The sequence below is a fragment of the Chaetura pelagica genome, unplaced genomic scaffold (assembly GCF_000747805.2).
Source record: "Chaetura pelagica isolate M959 unplaced genomic scaffold, ChaPel_1.0 scaffold45, whole genome shotgun sequence".
Classification (NCBI taxonomy): Eukaryota; Metazoa; Chordata; class Aves; order Apodiformes; family Apodidae; genus Chaetura; species Chaetura pelagica.
This window is the reverse complement of record NW_009953217.1, coordinates 2,535,426-2,557,149: the sequence shown is the minus strand read 5'-3', so window position 1 is coordinate 2,557,149 and position 21,724 is coordinate 2,535,426. Positions and strand designations below refer to the sequence as shown.

General features: G+C 36.6%; 1 protein-coding gene across 2 annotated transcripts in view; it reads right to left on the bottom strand.

Annotated features, from left to right (window-relative positions):
- The window catches only part of SFSWAP (splicing factor, suppressor of white-apricot family), a 39,467-nt gene extending 17,811 nt beyond the window's left edge, over positions 1–21,656 (bottom strand). For both annotated transcript variants that reach the window (XM_009997637.1, XM_009997638.1), the window contains exons 1-13: positions 21,279–21,656; positions 18,662–18,831; positions 17,988–18,125; positions 15,472–15,557; positions 11,249–11,478; positions 10,774–10,882; positions 9,788–9,923; positions 8,622–8,859; positions 8,151–8,282; positions 7,703–7,796; positions 5,266–5,443; positions 2,357–2,590; positions 692–882 (exon numbers count right to left, since the gene is read on the bottom strand). In XM_009997637.1, the coding sequence (XP_009995939.1) occupies positions 692–882; positions 2,357–2,590; positions 5,266–5,443; positions 7,703–7,796; positions 8,151–8,282; positions 8,622–8,859; positions 9,788–9,923; positions 10,774–10,882; positions 11,249–11,478; positions 15,472–15,557; positions 17,988–18,125; positions 18,662–18,831; positions 21,279–21,538 (2,196 nt within the window). In that variant the 5' untranslated portion in view covers positions 21,539–21,656. The remainder of the gene's footprint in view (positions 1–691; positions 883–2,356; positions 2,591–5,265; positions 5,444–7,702; positions 7,797–8,150; positions 8,283–8,621; positions 8,860–9,787; positions 9,924–10,773; positions 10,883–11,248; positions 11,479–15,471; positions 15,558–17,987; positions 18,126–18,661; positions 18,832–21,278) is intronic.
- Between the last annotated feature and the right edge of the window lie 68 nt (positions 21,657–21,724).

Below are 21,724 nucleotides of genomic sequence, written 5' to 3'. Positions count from 1 at the left end.
CTCGAATTTTGTACCACTACCTGTAAATTTAGCTTTATTTTTAAAATCACACCATTATAACAAAACAAAATGAAAATGTTTTATAACTCCTATACTAAACTTGGGCCTAAAACATCCTAGCATTCTAAGGTTTTCAGGTGATGAAAAGCAACCACTATATGACCTAGTTTTGTCCCAACTATGTATTTATTTTCTTGATTCAGGATGTCCCAGCCAGAAATCTTGAATCACATAGATCAGTTCACTATTCATCTCAGTTTCACGACAGAACAGGTGCAAAATGAGTCTTGTTGCCCACAAATAATTTCTGAACTTCAAGATGTCTACTCACTTCAAAATACACATTGAATAAGTAAATATAACAACAGATATCACAATATGCTTGAAAGGTAGCATTTGAATTCATGGGCCACTAGCAGAGAGTTAAACTTGCTAGTTCATTTTCCTTCCTGTAACTGGCTAACTGACCTCTCAAATACACACCACATTTCTCTGTAATTTCTTTAGTAAGACGAGAGGCACTTGTAAGAGAACAAAAAAACCCCACATTAATAGTGTTTAAAAATTGAGATTTCTTCCCATTTAGAAAAGCTCTCCCTTGATTCAACTTCATAACATACTGTCAGATTCAAATGCTTTCAGGAAGTTTTCTGCTAGCTTTATGGCAACAAGAAATTTATTTCCTGCTTACCTCGTTACTGAAGGAATTATCTTCCACTTTCTCCGCTTCTGCCTCTGCCAGAGGGTTTTTCAGGGTCTGCAAGAACAGCGCAGCTTTCCTTTTGCGCTCTGCTTGTAGCTGCTTTTCTTTTGATTCTTTGGAGGCCTGTGCAAGCTTCTCTCTTGCTGCAGCTGCTAATCTATCCTCTAGTTTCTGCTTTGCTGGGAAAGACAATTAAGCACAAAGTCGGTTATGGTTGGGGAACTTGTGCTTCCTTGAAATAAACACACATTCCAACACAACCAACCAACCAGCCCCTCCAACCATTCTCAAATCTTTCTAATACATCCATTCAAAGACACAATAAGGATCCATAAGCTTGAAATTACGAATTGCAAAATATCTTAAATCAGAGATACAACATTTGCTTAATGAAAAGCAGAACAGGTGAAGTAGAAGTTTTTAAGCATAAGAAAAAGGACATGGAAATCCAATCTGATAATTCAGAGGACTTGTCCTTTTCTATTTAACAAAAGCTATTTAAAGAAGTAGCACTGTAAATGCAGAAGCTTTTTCTTGCACTTGTTAAAGCAATGCAAACTCTCCATTTTGCTCCCTCTCTGATCTCCATCTTACATTTCCAGCCCTATTTACATACATCTTAAAATGTTTACACAAAAGGCTGCAGCAGAAATTTTCAGCAACTATTGCATGCTTGTTACAACCAACAGTTCCTAATATGTGATTACAGAAAGACAATTTACTTAACTATGTACCCAATGGATATTTTGCCTAATTTTTTTCATCTTACACTTCCACTTTTGTGTTCTGTCCATGTACAATACAACTAGCTTTTTTGTTCCATTGCAGTGTTTTTAAAACAGAACTTTTTCCAAACACGTTTTACACTTCCATGGTTATTATCATAACAAATATCTCGTATTTGCTTTAGAAGGATCACCACAGCATACTTTGTGCTACTAAAGTTTACAGAGGAACTACAACATAGGAGCAAAATGAAACCACTTTGAATATGAAAAATTAAATTACTTCAGCATACTCATAGTTGTAAGAGAAATATTAAGTTTTCAGCTGGTAAACACTAACAGCATCTCCACTTTATTAAACACTTTGCTGTGAAACAGCCTTGGGGACCAACGGGAAATTTGATCCCTCTAAAAGATCATTACATACATAAACACAGTAGCAGGAAAAACCTATACAAAGACTTAATGGCACTGTATTATAAGACTAACAAACCATCAGCAAGGTGATATTAGTCTATATGGCAGTGCTATATAACAAAAAAATAGCTTGAAGCATTTCAATTGTTCTCTGAAGAAAATGAGAATCGGATATGCCTTTTCTGGGCTCTCTTAATGCAATCTGGAAACTAGAAGTTTAGTGTTTTACTCAGATGTTGTAATGGAAAAACAAAATAAAATTCAGAAAGATCATGCACTAGGGCAAGGTACTCAACTGCAGTGTGTTACAAGTTTCACTTTAGCTGAGCAACCAATGAAGATTTTATTCTTAATAATAAGCAGGAAACTCTGGGAAAAGAATTCTGCTTCCCGTTAGCATGGCTTAGAGAAGACTCAAATACCTACAACACCACACTTATGCACATGACAGTTTTGTAATTTGCCTGACGTACTCAATCTTTTGTGCTGTTTTCAGTGTAACATGGGATACCTTGTTTAGCTTCCAACTCTTCCTGCGTAAGTTGAGGTTTTTTCTCTTCAGCAGCAGGACAAGGAGCAGCAACAGCTGGAGTGTGGTTTGAAGCACTACTAGCATTCTCTTGGCCTTCCTTGCCCTCTTCTTCCTCCTCATCACTGTCATCATCTAATTTCACACGGTTTTTCTCCAAAGGAAGAAGGTCATTTTCTTTGGCCTTGATTGCAAAGCTTATTGGAGCAAATGATGCTGTGAATGAACGGGTAAGATTTTACACATCATTAGACAACAGTAGAAAGCAGCTGGAATTTCTTGACTTCATCCATTACTCATGTACTATAAAAAACAAAAAAAAAACCCCACAAACCTGTATCATTCTTATGTTATGCTAATTATTTTGGGGAAAAGGACAACACAACCATTTTTTCTTTTTTGTGTTTTGTTTTATTTTTTTTCAACTAAAAAAACCCATCCAAATGTTGAAAGCTTCATTTGCCTTGTGAAGATCTCAAAGTTTTGCTCTCATACTTAAGTGGCAGCAGGGAAAAAGAAAGGTATTCTAAACCATTTCAGGAATTCCATTTCCTGAGATGAAATAAACAATTTCATGTTCTGTCCCAAATACATTTTTGTTTCAGTACTACTTATTTTCCCAAATGAACAGTCTACTCTTCCAGGCTTAAGATGAAAACACACTGTGCTCAGGCTCCTATCTGACACACTCCGGTATGATCTGGTCCCTAATGCTTCCTTCACACTAAATTGACAGTTTGCACAACAATAGCATTTGGCAGGCTCACAGAACAGTATTTAAAGGCTTATTTCCATCTATATGAAAATTAATTGCTTTGGGGAGTTAACAACATTTCATTACAGGAGATATAAATGCAGAAGCTAAGTACTGTTCCCCAAATGTCTTTGCTTCTCTTACTGTAGCAAGATTTGTGGAGCCCCGGCTACTCCAACACAAAAAGACAGCCCAACACACACATGCCAGCACACTCAAAGGAAAAGGAATGCCTGTAAAAAACATGGAGTACCACAGTAAAAATGAAATCGTGGATTATTTCAAGTTAGGTTGTATTAATGGACCTTCAAAAAATATTAAGCATAGCCTATATATAACTATATTTAAGTCTGAACTCAGCCTTTTCCTTCAAAGAATTTTCATTGGAATGTTTTTTGAGAACCATTTTCTGGAAAAAATACAGAATTAATTTCTAAACCATTCATCGAAAATGCAACTTCTGAAAATAAAGAATGGAATTTCTCACAAATCTCAAGCAATGCAACATATTACCATATGGTCTGCTGTAATAATCTTCCTCAGATGCATTTTGCATATATATATATATATCCTATAAGATTTCAGTTAGGGAAATTCAAATACAGTTATTAAATTACATACCAATGTTTGTAAAATACAAGCTTTGCTTCTTGTAATTCTGGGGTAAGGAAACAGGCTCAGAAATAAAGAACTCAAGAATTCCAATAGAAGAGATAGTGTAATAGGAATTTTCCAACTTTTTAAAATGACAACACAAATCTTACAATAGGATTTTACTCCATCAAAGGCAGAATAAAAATCTAATGTGGATGTTATGTTTGTCTTGAAGAAACGTACTGTATTTAGGTTATAAGAAACTGGTATTTGTACCATATTAGAGGAAATGAAAGTTTATAGGAATAGGATCGTCATGAAAAGACTTACTGGTTAGATTCCATCATTAATAATAAAAATCTGCCCAAATTATAAAGTATGGGTTCCAGTTTGCCATTTATTTATAACACAACAAGAAACAACTAAATCTTTTGTTGTATACTACATTCTCTTAAAAGGCATCTTTGAAGACAGGACAGATTGCTTCTTCCCTGGGGAAGCTACTTAACCTGCCCAGAGAAGAAATTTCAGAATATGGACAGTCAGACAACTACAGCAAAGAGCTAGGAGGTTCTAGTCCATGGAGGGAAAGAAATTCCAGTGAGGAACAGGAAGATACACAAATTCCAAAGGAACCACAAGGAGTAGATAAGCTTATCACCAACCAAGAAAGCCACTGAAGTGGCAGGAAGGCAGTATCCATCCATGGGAACACACGTCAAGAGTATTTTTCGTTTTAATTTTTTTTTTTCAGTGGCCTTCATTTCTATTTAAAATATTTAAGTTTGTACGCAGGAAGGCAGTATCCATCCATGGGAACACAGGTCAAGAGTATTTTTCCTGTTTTAATTTTTTTTTTTCAGTGGCTTTCATTTCTATTTAAAATATTTAAGTTTGTAGTTTTTACTGAAAAGAAGAAATGTTAAGATGTCTTTTCTTGATAGGCCTGAAAATCCATTCCCAGGTATCACTCCTCCAACTCAGGACACTAATAATGTGTTAGGTAACTCTGGCTTCCAAGAGATTCTCCCATTTTGTCCCTCTGCTGCTACAACTGCAAGAGGAAAAATATTCCTCTTACATCAAAAAAGATCTTTTATTCCAGTATGATTAAAATCCAACATAGGAAGACTGAGCAACTGAGTAATAAGCCCAGTGTGCTTCCCCCATATGCCAATAAGACCACTGCTTTTATTCAGAAGGAATAACTTCTTTCTCATCCTGAGCTTGTAACTGTCAAATTGTAAATGACAAAAATAAGATTCCCCTGGGGTCACTGATGAAAGCCTTTGACTTTGCCAAAAAATTGAAATAAACCAATTTATTCTGTCAGACCATAAATACTTGATAGTCTGGTAAGAAAGAATTTGAAAGCTATCAAATTACTTACCTGAGTCTTTTTTTGATGCTTTCAGTGAAGACATTTTCCACATAATGAAATTCCTTTCCCTACTTTCCCCCCTGCCTCTCCTGCACCTTTTTTTTATTAGTTAAAAATGATGCTAAGAAAAATTTGTATGCCCAACAAATCATGTTAACCTACCTTTCACCAGTTTGCCATCACTAACAGCTTTAGAAGCAGGAACATCCTTTTTAGTTCCCAGAACTCCCTTAGCACTTGGCTCAGATCCATCTTCAGGTGCATGTTCATCTGCAAACTGAGTCTCGCTTTGTGTATCACCAGTGGTATCTGATGGAACATCTTCAGATGAAGGTACTCCCTTTTAAAAATAAATGTGCAAACTTATTAACTAGGTAGTTAACTAAGAAATTCATGCAATGTCTGTGGAGCTGCTATTTTGCTAGCCACTTCAAAAATGACATTATCAGCTAATCATGTAACAACTAATTTTATATCAATAAGCACTTATAACCAACATCTGCTTCTTATAAATCATGCACTGCTTTGTGTAAACTCACAGGCCACAGTACAGACCTACAGTAAGAATATGTTCTTATTTTAAGTGAAGAAAGTGTTCTTCAGCTGGAACACTTTTCCAAAAACTGTTTTAAAAAATAATTTTAAAAATTAGATCCTAAAAGCATATACTTCTCTTTTTCAAAAAATATTATTTCAGGTCTTGATCTCCATGGTCCAGGAAAAAATTCATTAAAGTTAATTCAGAGCAACAAAATGAAAGCTTATGACATGTTTTCCTAACATACAATTGCATGATACCTTCCTCACAAGACCAAGTTTTACAAGGCCTATCAATGTATTTTTGTGACATACAACTGATACAGTACTGATGTGCTGAGATTTTCAAGAGAGTAAAGAATCACTGGTTCTATTACATAACTGAATCACTCAGGACAACCTCTAAACTCTCAGCATAAAAAAATTAAGATGGATATTGTAGAACATTAAAAATGTTTATATGGTGAGTCAGGCTATGACAGTAAGTAATGTAACACTTAAATGAGCCTCTCTCAGTAAAGAGTTTCGTTGCTTTTCACTGGCTGCTGTTAAGTATACTTAATGTTGAAACAACAGGTACTGAAGAGAACCTTTCATTGCTCCCTGCAGCCATTCCCTGACCAACAGAACTCATTCCTGAAAATTCTCGAAGGGGAAAAGCACAAGAAAAGCAAGGACTTCATCCTGTATTTATGAAGCCAGCAGTAGAATTCCTTATTAACTTTAATGGCCAAAAGGAGAACAATCAACTGCCTTAGTTGCCTATATACACATCACTAAAGCATAAAGATAATATTGAAATAATGATTCTAAAAAATTAAAGAGAATGGCATTATCTACAAAACCATGCAGCAGGAAATATGCATTGCTATACAGGGCCTCAAGGGACTTCAACTAGTTTCTGCTTGCTTCTTAGCTGTACTCATTTGAACATTAAAATGAATGTTTTAGCATTACACTTTGGTTAGTGTACAATTCCCCCCCAAATGCTAACAATTCCTTATTAAGGAATTATTATGAATTCATCCCACTGGTTTGTCAATAAATTCTAGAATAACACTCAGCATTGTGGTATAGGACAATTTTGTCTAATTTATCAACTGAGTAAAGATCATATTTACCATATTTTATCTTTAAAAATAGTGCTTTCAACATATTTTTCACTATTAAAACAAAATATTAGAAACACTGTTTCAAACAGCAACTAATACTGAATTTCTTCATTTTCCAGAAAGTGATTTTGAGGAGTTTACCCACAGGCCTACCTTCTTCAGTTTAAGGCTCCCCAATCTAAGCCTTGAGATGACAAATGACATAGGGCCTAAAAAAAAAATAGCTCTTTCCCATGAAAAGTTAACATCAGATAACGTATTTCTGATATTATTTGCAATTTTCTTTTCAGTAAGAGAACAATCTAATGAAATTAGCTAATGTGAGAACAGTTAGAAAGAAACAAGGATTCCAAGCCTGGGTATAATCTAATAACATGGACTACAAGTAGCAAAACAAGCAGGAAACTGACGGGAGATTCTGAAGCTCCAATATTGTTTCAATCAATCATGACAGAACTCTTCTTTAACAAAACTTCCCTCAGAAAAAAGCATGTCAGAAAAGCAGTCTAGCTACTGTTCTACAAAGAACCATGAGGTATACAAGAAGACATGGTTGTTAAAAAGCTATACCTAAACTTTCTGACAACAGAACATTAATCTCAATCCTACAAAGGTTTAAACCTCCACAAAGCATACATTCCCTTGTGTAGGAAGCCAAAAGACTTTCACGTTGTCATTTGGTATTATGACCACACTGAGTGGCTGCTTATACTAAGAAGAAAGAACTACACATTACACCACCTCATATATCCTTATTTAAATGCTATACAAAACTAAAAAGAAAGAAACAAACAAAAAGTATTGACATCCTTTGCTGAACAATTTCTCCATAATTCAGTGTTATGTTTTTAAGGTGTCTCACGGTGAAAAAAAACAGATAAGCAAGTCCACTTCTCATTTACATTGGATTTTATATATATACACACACATATATACAAACATACACGTACCTGGCTGTTGTCACTTTTCTCTTTTTGAAGGAAGAACTGTTTTTTAAATTCATAATAAGCATTATACTGGTGCCATGGCTGTAGGAACTCAAATCTGTTAAAACAAAACTGGGTATGTGAAAATGCACGTGAACACAGTAAAGACCAACAATCCTTTGCCATCTAATTTTCTCCAGCAAATGGAACACTAGTTGATGTTTAGAAGCACTGTAACTTATGTCTAAACTTGCAGAGGACACACACTGAGAGCATACTTTCTAGAGATGACTTTGCTGGGTTGGTTGTATTGAGAATTCAGGCAACAATGCTTTGGCACTGCCTTTAAGTTGGTCTCTGAATTTCAATTAAAAAAAAGTTTAAAATCTTGAGACCCACATGTCCTGGTAATATACTTAAAAACTAAAACCTCAGCTCTTAAAATAGAAATTCAAATAATGTTTTATCTTACCTGAGATCATTCTTGGCACGAACACTAGTTTCGAATTTTATCCCATTCCTAGCAACATACTCAGCCAGTTTGTCAATAACAGGTTGGATATCTGGGGGTGGAGGTATAATGGCAACCACTGGAGCAATTGTGCTGAAGACATGAAAGTAGAGCGTTTTTAGAAGTAGAACATAAATATCCTTCAGATTCTTGCTTTAACAAAAAAAAAAAACAGATTACAAAGAGGTTTCCCCTCTGGGTTCATTATACTGTTAAAATAATTTAATTTTCCATCATGTAAAAACTTCATAGTAGCTGAGTAACAATCACCATGTACGATATGGAAGACCAAACTGGAATTAATAAAAGCTGTATAAACTCAAGCAAATGTTACTAAAGAATCACTAATAATAGAACCCTTACAATATACTTCATGTTGAAGGAAAGAAATGAAAGAGACCACTCCAACCAAGAAGCAAATCAATGAGGTACCTTGTAGATGTTGTGGTAGAAGTTAACCCACTGCTGCTATCAGTTGTTTCTGGGGGAGGTGGGGGTGTAGTACCAGGGGGCGGAGGTACTGTTGCTACCCCTGTCGTGCTTGATACAGTCACCCCTGCAGGCAATGCACTGTAGTACGTGGCAACATCTATGCCCGGAGGTGGAGGAGCGAGGCAATAGGTTCCATCAGGTAGCATGTAGTAACTATAATACATGGCTGCCACAGTAGCTATAAAAAGACATTAAAGAACAACATTCTGATTAGAAGAAAAACACCCAATAAAAAAATCCACATTATTGCATCAGTGCAAACACACTGAGAAACCACATTCACACGACGCACTAATAAATGGCATCTAATTTCTTGTGTAAAACAAAAAAAAAATTAGAGCATCACAGAATCATTCTGGTTGGAAAAGACCTTTCAGATCACTGAGTCCAACAATTTTAAATGACAGTTACTTCTTGTAAATCTAAAGATTTTTTTTGCAGAAAAGTGTATAAACAAAAAGCATTCAGGTAAAATACTTCAAAGGATTTACAGTAAGAGTTTACATTTCTGGAGGCAAAGTTTAATCAATGTATTAAATTATAATGAATTATCCTCTTAAAAGTTTAATAAATATTCTTGTGTGGCAGTATTTACTTTTTTCAAAGAATAATTAATATATCAGGAGAGTAAAGATCTGTTAAGTTTTAAATGTAGGGAGTTGCAAACTCTCCCAGTTTGTATCATATACATTCAGATTCAAGCCTGACACAAAAGTAATCAGAAAACTGATGAGTGTTTTTTCTACAAAGATACTTATTCTGATTTCAGTTTTATTAAGACTCTCTTAAGGTTCACTTTAAAATAAAAATATTTCCATGCATATCACTCTCCATATATTACACTCTGACAACAACTGTAATCCTATGGCGGGGCCTGTTCCTAAATGCACCAAAATCAATTCAGATCACTACAGTCAGACCTATTTGCAATGACTTTACTAAAAAACACAAGGACTTCATCACCAATTCCAAAGATGGAGTAGATTGAAAAAGAATAAATATCAGTACAAATGATCAAGTATGAAGCTAACAGATTTTTTTCCCATCAGCATCCACATACAATTCATTGAGGTACACCAGGAGCTGCCTAATCACAATGCACTTACAATCAGAAGAATATTCTGCTTGTGATGTTTGTACAGCTGCCCCATCTGTTGACTGTGGTGTAGATGAGTTATTATCTGATTGTGCTTTGCGCACCAGTGCTGCAAGTGGATGATCAGGGTCTACCACCTTCAAAGGCTGAAAAAAATTTGAGAATAGAAAAAAAGATTAGTATTTGAAGCACACACTCCAAGTAGGATAGCATCAACCTAGTCTAGAAAGCAAATTTATTGCAGTTAACAGACAACCATCAATAACATTGTCCAAACAATGAAGCTACTGTTTTTGTAGCTCCCAAATCACAAACAACTGAGTTTTTGAAAATTAGTGACGAAAAAAAAAAATTAATGTGAAGAGAAATCCATGACATAAAAAAAAAATAAAAAATGGGTATTACTCTCATTCATTTACTGACAAGGCTGAGATAAGACACAAAACCTGACTTCTCTAAATATCAGACAGCACCACTGCCATTCCTCTGGAAGCCTCAAATGTATACAGCCATCTGTTATTCCCATTATTCTCTCACTGACCAAACTCAGAAAACAAAACTAACTAATGCATCCAGCAAAATTTACATGTAATAAGTAGTACATTCTGGTGAAACAATTATTTCATGTCAACATTTTATCTACTAAAAGCTAAAATGAAAACATTCTCTCTCAGCTTATACACAGAAGGCATTAAATATCTTAATATTTTCAGCTTCAATACAGGTTCTATGGGATAAATTCCTGAGCGATGCCCTCAATACCAGAGGGCATCAAAAATAGAAATATAATTCTTTACAAATGGAAAAATAGCAATTTACATACTAGAGAAAAGGTAACTTGAAAGTTTACCACAACCAGACTTAAATTACTAAAACACAATCTGGAAAAAAAATATCTTTCTTAACAAAAGATCTTAAAACCTGCATATTAGAATTTCTGTGCTCATGAATCAGATGTTTTACAAGGTAGAAAGTAACTTTAACAGGGTCAAGTACCTTCATGAGTTCTTCAAGCCTACTGCATTTTTTAGATGCAAAGAGACTCGGGTGCAGATAATTTCCATCATCATCGTCATCATCATCATCATCTTCTTCAGATTTGACTCTTGAGTCTAAAACAAAAGCAAATTTTATTTGGGCTTGCTATGGATTTGCATTGGGAGAAAAAGATGGTTTGGGACAAGTAGGTGTTCTTAAGAAACTACCATTTTCATAAATCTGCTTATTTGCAAAAACACAGATACAAGAAGATACTGCCAGCCATTGACCGAACTACAACGTAACTGCACAGACCAACTTTCCCATGAATTAGAGCTATAAAAGTGTTTTTAAAAGCTTCAAGAACATTGCAGCTCATGTACCCAAAAGTTTCCCAAAAGAGTATTTTCTTTGAAAAATCTCCTCCAATTTAAGCAAAATTTGGAATCCTAACATTAATCTCAGCAGCAGGGTAACACTGCCATGCAACAACTTACGTTTTTTCTCGTCCGCTTTACTCTCCGAAGGAGCAGCGTATCGTCCCTCCTTCATGGCCTTCTGAATGAATTTGTAGTAGGGGTTGAGGTAGTGATCAAATCGCAAGAAGTCAAACTGGGAGTTGCGTGCTTGTTTGGCTTTTAGCATGATCTCAAACTGTGCTCCCTGCTTGCAGACAAAGTTTGCAGTCCGTTCTATAATCGCATGCATTTTTGCTGTTGGTGGCTGTGGGAGTAAAAGAACATATAGTTATGTTGTTATAAGCAGCTTTTAAAGTGTGGCAGAGCTCCAGAGGGAACTAGAAAAAGCAGTAGTTCCCTGCCCGTCTCCACAGCTTTCTCTAGCAAGTCCATTTCATGATGGCCTTCAAGTAGTAAAAGCATTATCAGCACCAAGAAAGCCTCAGTGGTCCAAATATTCCCTCGTTGCTCATTCATTTCCTTTTACAAGATCCTCTCCTTTTATCAGCAAAAATGTTTTTGTCATTGCACACCAATCTGAAGAGGGGAATAAATCCTGATGAGTTTGATGTAGTAAAAAAAATAACTAAATCTTTTAAGTCAGGTACACTCCGTAGTCACGTAAACTCTTCTGCTGGCACAAAACAGGAGACAGATGTGTTCTCCATCACGCCAGTGCCAACTTCAAGTGGCCCTACCTTACAATACCTCAAGGTGCTCTGAAGACTCAACATGGATGGTCTTCTTCTCAACAGCTGTTCCTTATTCTGGTATCACTGAATATGCAAATACTGTTCCCAACTAGAAAAGTGTGTTATTAATTTGCTTGGAAGGAACACATTGTATCTTAAGACCAACATAGGAACTTCAATTCTTGTGTGCTGTCACGATCCCATAAAGTGTCATTGAACAATTTAGCAATTGAAGGAAAATTAATAAAGTTAGGCAGCATCCATGCAATTCTACTCTGAAATCCCATATAAGGAGAACTGCCATATTAAACCCAAGAAGTGAAAAGAACAAGAATATAGTTAAACAATGAATGAACTTCACTATTCACTGTCTTTAATTTCATACTCAGCTGTTTTGTCTTGTGCTCAATAAACTGTAGAAACACATACTCTGTATGCCTATAAAGACTGAAGTGTCACATTAATGATTCACTTCAGCTTTGCATTTTTATTAGTCTAGCTACAGAAGCATGTTGTAAACCTCAGAAAGCCCTTTTCAGAAGACTGGAAGCACACGAGACATGCTTTATTTAGGGGAAAAAGTCTGAATGTGATCAAACAACACATTCTTGAAAATTATTTTCAGCCAGTAGGATCCTTTACCAGAACAATATGCTCAGAATGGAAAATAACTAGTTGTTTCAAGTTGTACTTGTCCCTCTAAAACACTACCAAAGATAAATTTAACTAGAGGCTATGAAGTTCTCGACAAACTGGTAACATTTTGTGTACAGATGGTTTCACTACTTAATTACATCAGGTTTCTCTTTTTCTGCAGCTCTTATGAAGAAATGCAAAATACATTGAAGATGAAGAGGTTCATAAACAAAAAGCTGCAAATCAGCAATGGAGATCAAAATTACTATCTGGTCTTGAATTTGAAACTGATACCACTATAAGGTCTGGAAAATGGGCACTATGAATATTAATATGCTTTTAATTTACTTCTAAGATTACTAACACCACTGATCTACAAAACATGATTTAAAAAAAACATTAAATGGCACACACAGATGTGGATATCATAAACATATTCTAGGGTGCTATTACAATTAATAAAAAATCTGAACATTTAAAGTGAGAAGTGATAAAATTTCTGAAAGTAAGAGTACTTGCCAGAGCAGAGAAAAAACCCTTCTGGAAACCCTTACTGGAAAAATAATCCAATGACATGCTATCATGTAGTCAGATATTCTGCTCCAGTTTTTAATTAGTATTGTAATTAAAAAAAATTAATGAGCGAGTCTCCCTTACTGTAAGTTAAGCAACTACCCTCTCATCTTCTGCAAGCCTGGAAAATAATTTTAAGTCTTATGTTGCCTCTGAGTATTCTCATTTGGATAAAACAAAGCGATTTTCCATCGTTCTGCTTAAGTTTAACTGATCATGTCCTCTTACTCCAATTCCATAGCATCTGTGCACTTCTTAAAATGCAAGGGCTAAACCAGTCATCTTTGCTATAACCCTGACATTAACAGTTTTAAGCAGTGGAAAACCTCCTGCATCCTCCACACCACTCTAAGTCCCAGAATGACATTCCTACTGCAGCCGAAATAGTCATACACTCAGTGCTGACTACAGCTTTTGGATCTTTTTTGCAGCAGTGCTGCCTAACTACTGAGGTTTCAGGTAACATTTACACATTGGATTGCTCTGCACTACAGGAGATACTTTATATCTGTCTTCATGGAACTGCACCTTGCAGACTGTGAACACAGTCTCCAAGTCAGCAAGCTGATTCTCAAATATCTTATTTCCAGACTCTAGTTTCCTCCCAAAAATGAGTCAAAGTTTTCAAGTGTCGTCTACCTGCTATGACCAGCAACAAGTGTCATGTCTTCTAACTTGGATGTTAATTAGCAGTAAATTCAGGAGAGACCTAAACCACCATTCTGTCACTTCCACAAACCAGCAATGTATCTGTACACCTTTTCACATCACTTGCAGATCAACAGAACAACAACAGAATTTATGATGCTTTTGTCTTTTTTTTTTTTTTTTTTTTTTTTTTTTTTTTTTAATGGGAACAGTGTACAGTGAGAAATATTTGCTAAACAGTAATTTTCCAGGCTTCTACCCTCCGCAGGAATTAAATTTAAAAATACAGAACAAAGACATTGAATAGAAAAACCAAATGACTTGATGAGGATAAAAACTGAAGCAACAACTCAAGTCTTACAAAAAAAAATTTCTCACAATTCCCAATCAAAAGTCAAGTATATACTGTTTTCAGAGCTGCTGTCTAAACATTTTGGTTGTTTTTTTGAAAATCAAAACCAAATATGCCTACATGTACCTTCTATTCCTGACTGAGAAATCACTTCAGTAACCCCACACTGCATTCCACGGCTTACATATAAAATACATCTCCTGCATCAGAACAAAATTCAAGCAAAGCAGCCATCTAAACCAGCAAACATTTTTTCACTAGCAGTTATTTTCTGGAAACAGCATCCAAATGCTAACTATCCAGCTTCTCACTGAGAACTCAAAGTCCTTTTTCGGAGACTTAAGTATAACTTGTAATTTAAAGGCGATAACGTACAAAAATCTTCACTGAACTCAGAAGCAGGTTTGCAAGCACTTCACTAACAAAATCTATTATAAGATTGGAAAGAAAAGTAAAACTAGAACAAGTGAGGTTGCACAATAGATTTGTTAAGCAGCTCCTCTATCATAAAAAACAGAAGAGGATGAAAATCTTCAATTAAAAGCTAATGAAGTAGAAAAATGATCTCACAAATACCTGTGTTCATTATTAGTTACTCTAGCAGAGTGCTTTGAATCTTTACTGGCCAAGGTTATCAAGTTAAGAAGGCAGCCCAAATATAATTTAACACTTTTGTGACCATGGTTTAGGAGAAAGGATATTATCTTTCATAAAACTTGAAAAAAATTGAAACTCCTCATAGTTAGAATTTTTCTCAATCAGAACAGGGTTCAGCTCCCTTCAGGAAAAATACACATGTTGCAATGTAGTTTACAGTATACTAGGTAGCAAATTCTGTGAAGGAAAGCACTTCTCTACTTTCAAGTTATTTCAGAATTTGCTACAAATAAATTGTTACACTCCTTGAACAGGCTAGTCTTAAACGCAGTTTTTATATTTGCTCATTTCATATTCCCTCCAGATTGAGACTCAGTTTAAAAAAAAACAACCACAAACAGAAGTAGGCTTTTGTTTTAATGGTCCTTTACATCTGGAACATCAACCTTGGCATCTCAGTAAGTACCCGTTCCAAGAACAACTGCCTTTTTTCTGCATTATCTATGATAAGATCAAAAATGATACTAAGCACACTTAACATAAGCACTGCAATGATGTCCGCATAAAGAAGATTCAAGAGAATTGACAGAACTCAGGAATTCAAGGAAGAACATTTGAAACTAAGCTACTATTTTAGAATAATTTAAAATGTACTGCACTGAAGTTAATGGGGAAAAAAAAATATTAAAAAATCAATAAAGCACCACAAAGTCCTTGAAAACTGACAGAAATGTAGGTTGCATGAAATGTATGCACATACCAGTTCCACATCAGAAGGTACATTCAGTCCTGGAGGCGCAACAAAAGGTTCTTCATTTTCCTCTACATTTTCTGTCTGAGCTGTTTCTACAAGAAATGACAGAATAAAATACCATAGGACAAAACATTTCAAAGTACCAAAAAGTTAAAAAAAAAAATCAAAATAAAGTATATCTAAAAGCATGTGCAATCAGGGAATTTCTCAAATGAAATTTTAACCATCATTTGCACTGAAGACTTTTAAATATGGTTCCTCTCCTGTGTGTTCTGTGTAGTTTGCTTAAGATTACATAAGTTATATCTTAATAGAGATACCAGGAAGAATAATGCCCTATAAACTTTAGCCCTGGCCACAGTGCTGAAGATGAATCAAATCAAATAGAAAATACTAATTTTCACGAATATTACCTTTTTTTTTACCACAATAAAACTCATGCAAAATTAAGGGAATCCAATTTCAACACACTAGGTGAATCCTTTCCTATCTCAGATTAAAATACTAGACATCCAGTCTCTCTTTAGCTCATGTAAGCCATACACCTGGTCTAACTGAATTCAGTGCCCTGATAATCAACCATTTCAGCATATGCAAAAAAACCTAAGCACTTTCACCAGTTTCCCAACCCTAATGAAAGATCTACAGGAATGCAACAGGGAGGCAAAAATCCACTTTCATCACTTATAGAGAAAATCCAGTAGTTGTCTTAATAATTGATCAAAGTAAACATTGACATTTATCTGTGACTTCAGTCCAAAGCTGGCAAGTTTCCCTTTTATATCAAGCTTAACACATCCAAATATTTAACAGATTTATCACATGAACTACTCATCTACAAAAGTTGTTCTTTTATAAAGGCCAATTTGTACTACATTCTGTTACTTTGTACACCACAAACATTCCTCTGAAGATAATCTGCTTTCCAAATGTTTAGGATAATTTAAGTGGAAAGTTCACTTTTTAAAGTAACTTTTAGTATTATCTATTCTACTAGCTTTAAGAGAAAATGTATTCCAGTTTTATCCTAACAAATTAGACAGCACCAACTGCATGAAAACCTGACTATGGACACAGACAGCAGAATAGCCTAATCATGCATGAAATGTCATAGCAACTACTGTAGGCAAGCTCTTACCCACGAAAGAAACAGAGTTAACGTTTTTGTTGCTGTCTGACAGGTTGTTGTTGGTCTTTTTTTTGAATGAACTCAAAACAGTTTAAATACCACAAAGGCACACAGAAATTTTAGCATCAAAGAAAGGTGGAAGAAGCAGGAGACAAAGCAGGGTAGGACTGGTTCTGGCAGCAGCTCCAGATAACACTCTACTACTATAGCCTGTAATTCACATTGCTGTTATCTGCATCTTCCAGAACTGAATTTTACTCTACTACGATTTATAAAAAGTTAATTTTAAGAATGTATAGTCCTGTATTATTAGATATTGTTACCACATAGCAATATATTAAGTCTGCACAGTTCAATTAGAGCAAAGCATAACACCGACATTTTACCTCACTTCTGCCACAAGTCCTTTTTCTCCAGGTACTGCCAAGTGTTACTAGAAAGTGCCCCTTTGTTCTCCAGCATTATTAAAAATGTTCCTTTTAATCACCAATAGGGAGGTGGCATTTATTTATTTAAACTCTACGCAGCAGAGAAAGATGGGGGAGCCAAATCACAGACCCATTCTACATCACACCCAATTTTTAAGTAGGTTTATCCCTATATATATGCAGATAACACCTCATAAAAAACACCCCTACAACAATAAAAACTGTATATAAAGAGAACTTAGAAATTAATTGGTTATGGAATCTAGGTGGGAATAAAACCAAGGAATTAAACCCCAGCAGAGAGAATGCAATTCAGCATCAGTACAGAAAAGTACAAGAGAAACCCTTGGGAGAATGCAGGCAGCATGGACACTGACACCACCTCTCACACACAGCAGCAAAAAACACCAGATAAGCTTCAGCACCTAAAATGATCCTGCATGGTAGCACACACCCTGGTAAGAAAAAAAATAAAAATCACATCTCATACCACGATAACCCACCAATATGTAGCTAGACATCCCAGTGGGTAATGGAGCAATTCTAACTTTACCAAAAAGTAGGCTCAATAACACCTAAAAGTTTCCCTAAGACTTCTTGTTAAAAATGCAAAGTTATGGTAATTAAAGATGGGAACATGAGAACCTGAATTCTGCATTTTTGAAGATCACAGAGAGTGGCATACTGTGTTGAAGACAGACTCATTGCATAACTATTAAGATAACAAGAGCTAAACTTGAAAAATACATATTCCATGTTTGTAATATTGTAGTATTGATTGCACTGTAGCAGGAGAACACTTAAGCACATCCAAAGCAGTTCCATAAAGACTTTGCTGAAATGCTCTGAGATTTTTTTACTTGGATTTTAATAAAACACACAATTTCAACTTTCAACTGCAACTGAGAGACACAGAGGTGCTATGTTCTTCCTTTCAATTGACCCTTGCTATTTGTACCCCTTACCTCTTTGTTTGGCAGGCTGATGCTCCTCCTCCTCAGTGGGTTCTGAAGGGTCATAATAATCACTGCCATAACGGAATCCCACTGCATTGTAGGTACCATCCTCTGCCAAGGCTTCACTCAGTCTTTTGTATTCCTCCTCTTGAACAAAATGTAAGTATCAATCATTAGAACATATTTTAAAGCTAATTTGTTTAAAAAAAAAGTAAAAAAAAAAGTAGTATTTCTTACTTTAGTTTTTACATGAGAAGTTTTCACCTAATAATTTTAACTGTCATTAAATATTGACTAGCAATGCACAGCATGCACATATGCTGACCATTTACTTCTTCCTGAAGAGATCAAAGCTGCGGGTTAAAACATTCTAGTGTAATTATGCATACCAGAGCACAGAATTTCATTTACACAACACTAAAAAAGAAGCAGAATGTGTTTATTTTGGGGTTTTTTGGGTCTCAAATCCCAGCCTGCCCTCAGAATCTGGGCAATTTCTGTGTGGATCTATATTTAAACTATCCTGAGGTCCTCTCACATACGCAAAGACTCCCGTTTTTCGAATCCACTGGGTACTGTCAAGATAACATCAGAAAAAGAGAGTATAAAATTAGGAGTAAATTTAATTTCATAATTATTTATTTAAACATATGCTAAACTCAGGAAGTTTCCTTGAGCAATACCTTGCCTCGCCTCCTCCTCAAGCAAGTCCGTATGCAAGGCTAAATACCTCTCTTCATCACAGAGGGCTTCTATTCTAGCTTCCTCTTCAGACAATTGATAATCTCTGTTCCACGTGGAATATTCGGCATCATATTCAGAAAGGTCATGCAGGTGACCACGCCCATCATACCTGCAAGATGAAACAGCTGGTCAATGCAAAAAACTTAGGGCTTGGGTTTATGTGACTACTTAAATACTTACCCATTAAAAATGAAAAAAAAAACAACCAAACAAACAAACTTATACGTTAAAGCATACTTCCTTTTAAAAGTTATGTTTAATTTTGCTAATCATTTGTCACCAGATATCAAAAAATTGTTTAATAGTCTAAAGTCCTCTCAGAGAAACTAATAAATTATTACAATTAAAGGCAAAGGTATCCTTTAATAGTTTAAGTGGGATCCATTTCCTTAACAGCTCTTACCGTACGTGCTTCAACCAACCAATCAATGTCACTTGCAAAATATGTTTTTCTGGAAAGTCAAATAGCTTACATTCACACAAACCCGAGTACATAAATACCTATCCGTAAGAACCAAACGGTCGAAATTTCCTCGCTTCTTTCTGCTAGTCCCGAACTCTCAGGAGAGATCTTCACCATAGAAACTTGCGTCCATTGGAGGTAAAATCATGGCTAGGCTCGGCCCCTAGCCATTTGGCTGAGGAAATAAGTTCTGGGTTATGTGATAGAGAGACACACATACATAGGAACAGCAACATATACATGCAATTTAAGGAGGTTCGCCGCAAAAACGGCAAAGATCAAGGACGTACAGTTCCTTTCTACTAAGCAAAACAATTTCATTTGCAGGAAAAGCATGGGGATAATGTTCATTCAGTAAGAGAAACTGATTGAAAAGTAAAGTGACAGTAAACTCGACTCTGCTGAGGTGTCTTCCCACACACAACTCTTGACTTGTGCCAACTTGCTAGACCAAAAACAAGGAAAGTAAATGCGCTTATAGCAAAACAAGTTAATGAAACACGTAGGTCTGGTTAATCAAGCTCTGTCCACAGGTCAACTTCAACCCTTGTCTTCTCATAGCAACCTGCTTTTCTCAAAATGGTGAGAATGAAGACTTTCTGCTGCTGGAGATAGAAAGAACCTAAGCTTCCAAAGGAGTTTATAAGATTAGTAATTGCAAGCTACCTTAACTTACAAATGTTATTTGGATTTTTTGGTATTTTATACACATACTTAGTTTTTGCTCCCAACAATTTCTTTAATGACTGTAAACAGGGTTACTGCAGCACAGGACCACAAAAACAGCCCCTACCTGCTCATGAAATCTATCACAGAAGTGATCTGGATTAGAATTGTGCATTGTAGCACTTCTATTATCATTTAAGTCGGAAATTAAACACAGCTACAAACAGCTATGGTTGTTTTTTCATGTCTTCATGTTTATTCAAATTTAACAAATTGATTTCAGTCATGAACATAATTCATGGCATAAATGCCAAAACAGTGCAAGGCCATAACTTTCGTCTCCAGTCTAATGGAAGAAAATGAAAATACCTTCCTTCTCTTACTGATATTTTGCAAGCCAAATACAGCTGCTAAATCAAAACAAGAAAAATTATGTATAGCACCAAAATAATGACGAAATTGAGGGAACAAACATCCATAGTATGTCATGTGACCTGTTGCAAACCAAAATCTTTCCCACTGAGGCTTTCAGGGTCAGCCATAACTCTTAAAATTGTTCTTTCAGAACTCCACTTAAATATACCAAACCTAACATCCCCCTTTCTCACTCTCCAGGAAAATATTCAGAAAATTCATTCTGAATAAATTTATTTCTAAATCCCATCCTGCACTGCTGAAACAACTTAAGAGACCAGAAGCAAAATCAAAGTAGATTCTGTTACTCTCTCTGGCCATGAACCTGTAGCTACTGCAATGCAACCAAACAAAGCCACCGCTGACACAAAAATTTGAAAAGCACCCAAAATCAAAGCCATTCTGCCTAATACAGTCAGTCACAGCACAAGGAAAATGGAATTAGGCCAAAAACTGCTTTTGGGATATCCCAGCGACAGCCTTGCTGCTAGATTACATAGGAGAAATGAGAAAATCCCATTTACCCTAAGGTGAATAAATACCTTTCCACTCCCCACACCTTCTCACCTAGAGAAGGTACAAAATCCCTAAGAAGTATTCCCATGCAGTAAAGCTCCCTTGGTTTCCAAGTGAGAAAAGATTATGTTTGTGGTTTGCACTGAAAAGGAACACTCTCCACTCCACCCTGTAAACCCTACCCTAACATGTGAAGCAGAAAGATCCAACAGACGCTGACTGTAAAAAGGAGGGGAAGCTCCCAACACTGCCAGGAAGGGAAACTCCAAGGTCCTGCTGCCGGGGGGGATGACCCTGCAGCGTTACGAAAGCAGCACTCCACGCACTCTACCAGAAAGAGCTGCCGTCCACCTCTGTCAGTGAAGAAGATCCCCACACATCTGCCAGAGCCCTCTGCTCATCCCCCGCCCTCACATGCCCACAGCATAAGGGGGGGGGAACAAAAAGAGGCTATAACAGGAGATCTCGCAGCAGTCTGGGGGTTGTGTTACACCGACCTATCGATCATGATCTTGGGGTCTCCCATCCAAGGAATAAGGTGTCGCCCCTGCTCCTGGTACTGAGCCTTCTCATCATCTCGGAACAGCTTGCAGGCATAGCCGAACACCAGCAGCTCCACACGGCTATTCCCACCTCCACCTCCTCCTCCACCTCCTCCGGGGGGGCCGGGGACCGCTCCCCCGCCTGACAACAACATTAGGGGCGGTGGGCCTGACTCTTCTGCAGTCCGTCGAGAGCCTCCGACCCCTCCGTACATCACCAGGGGATGCGGCGAGGAGGAGGAAACTCGCGGTAACAACGACTGTCCGAGAAGCGAGTCCCCCCGAAGGCCGGGCCCGCGCTAAACTCCCCAGCCCCACAGCGCCTCAGTCGCCATCACCCGAAACAAAATGGCGGGGCTTCCGCTTCCGCTGGGAGGGCAGCGCCCGAGCTGACTCTGCCC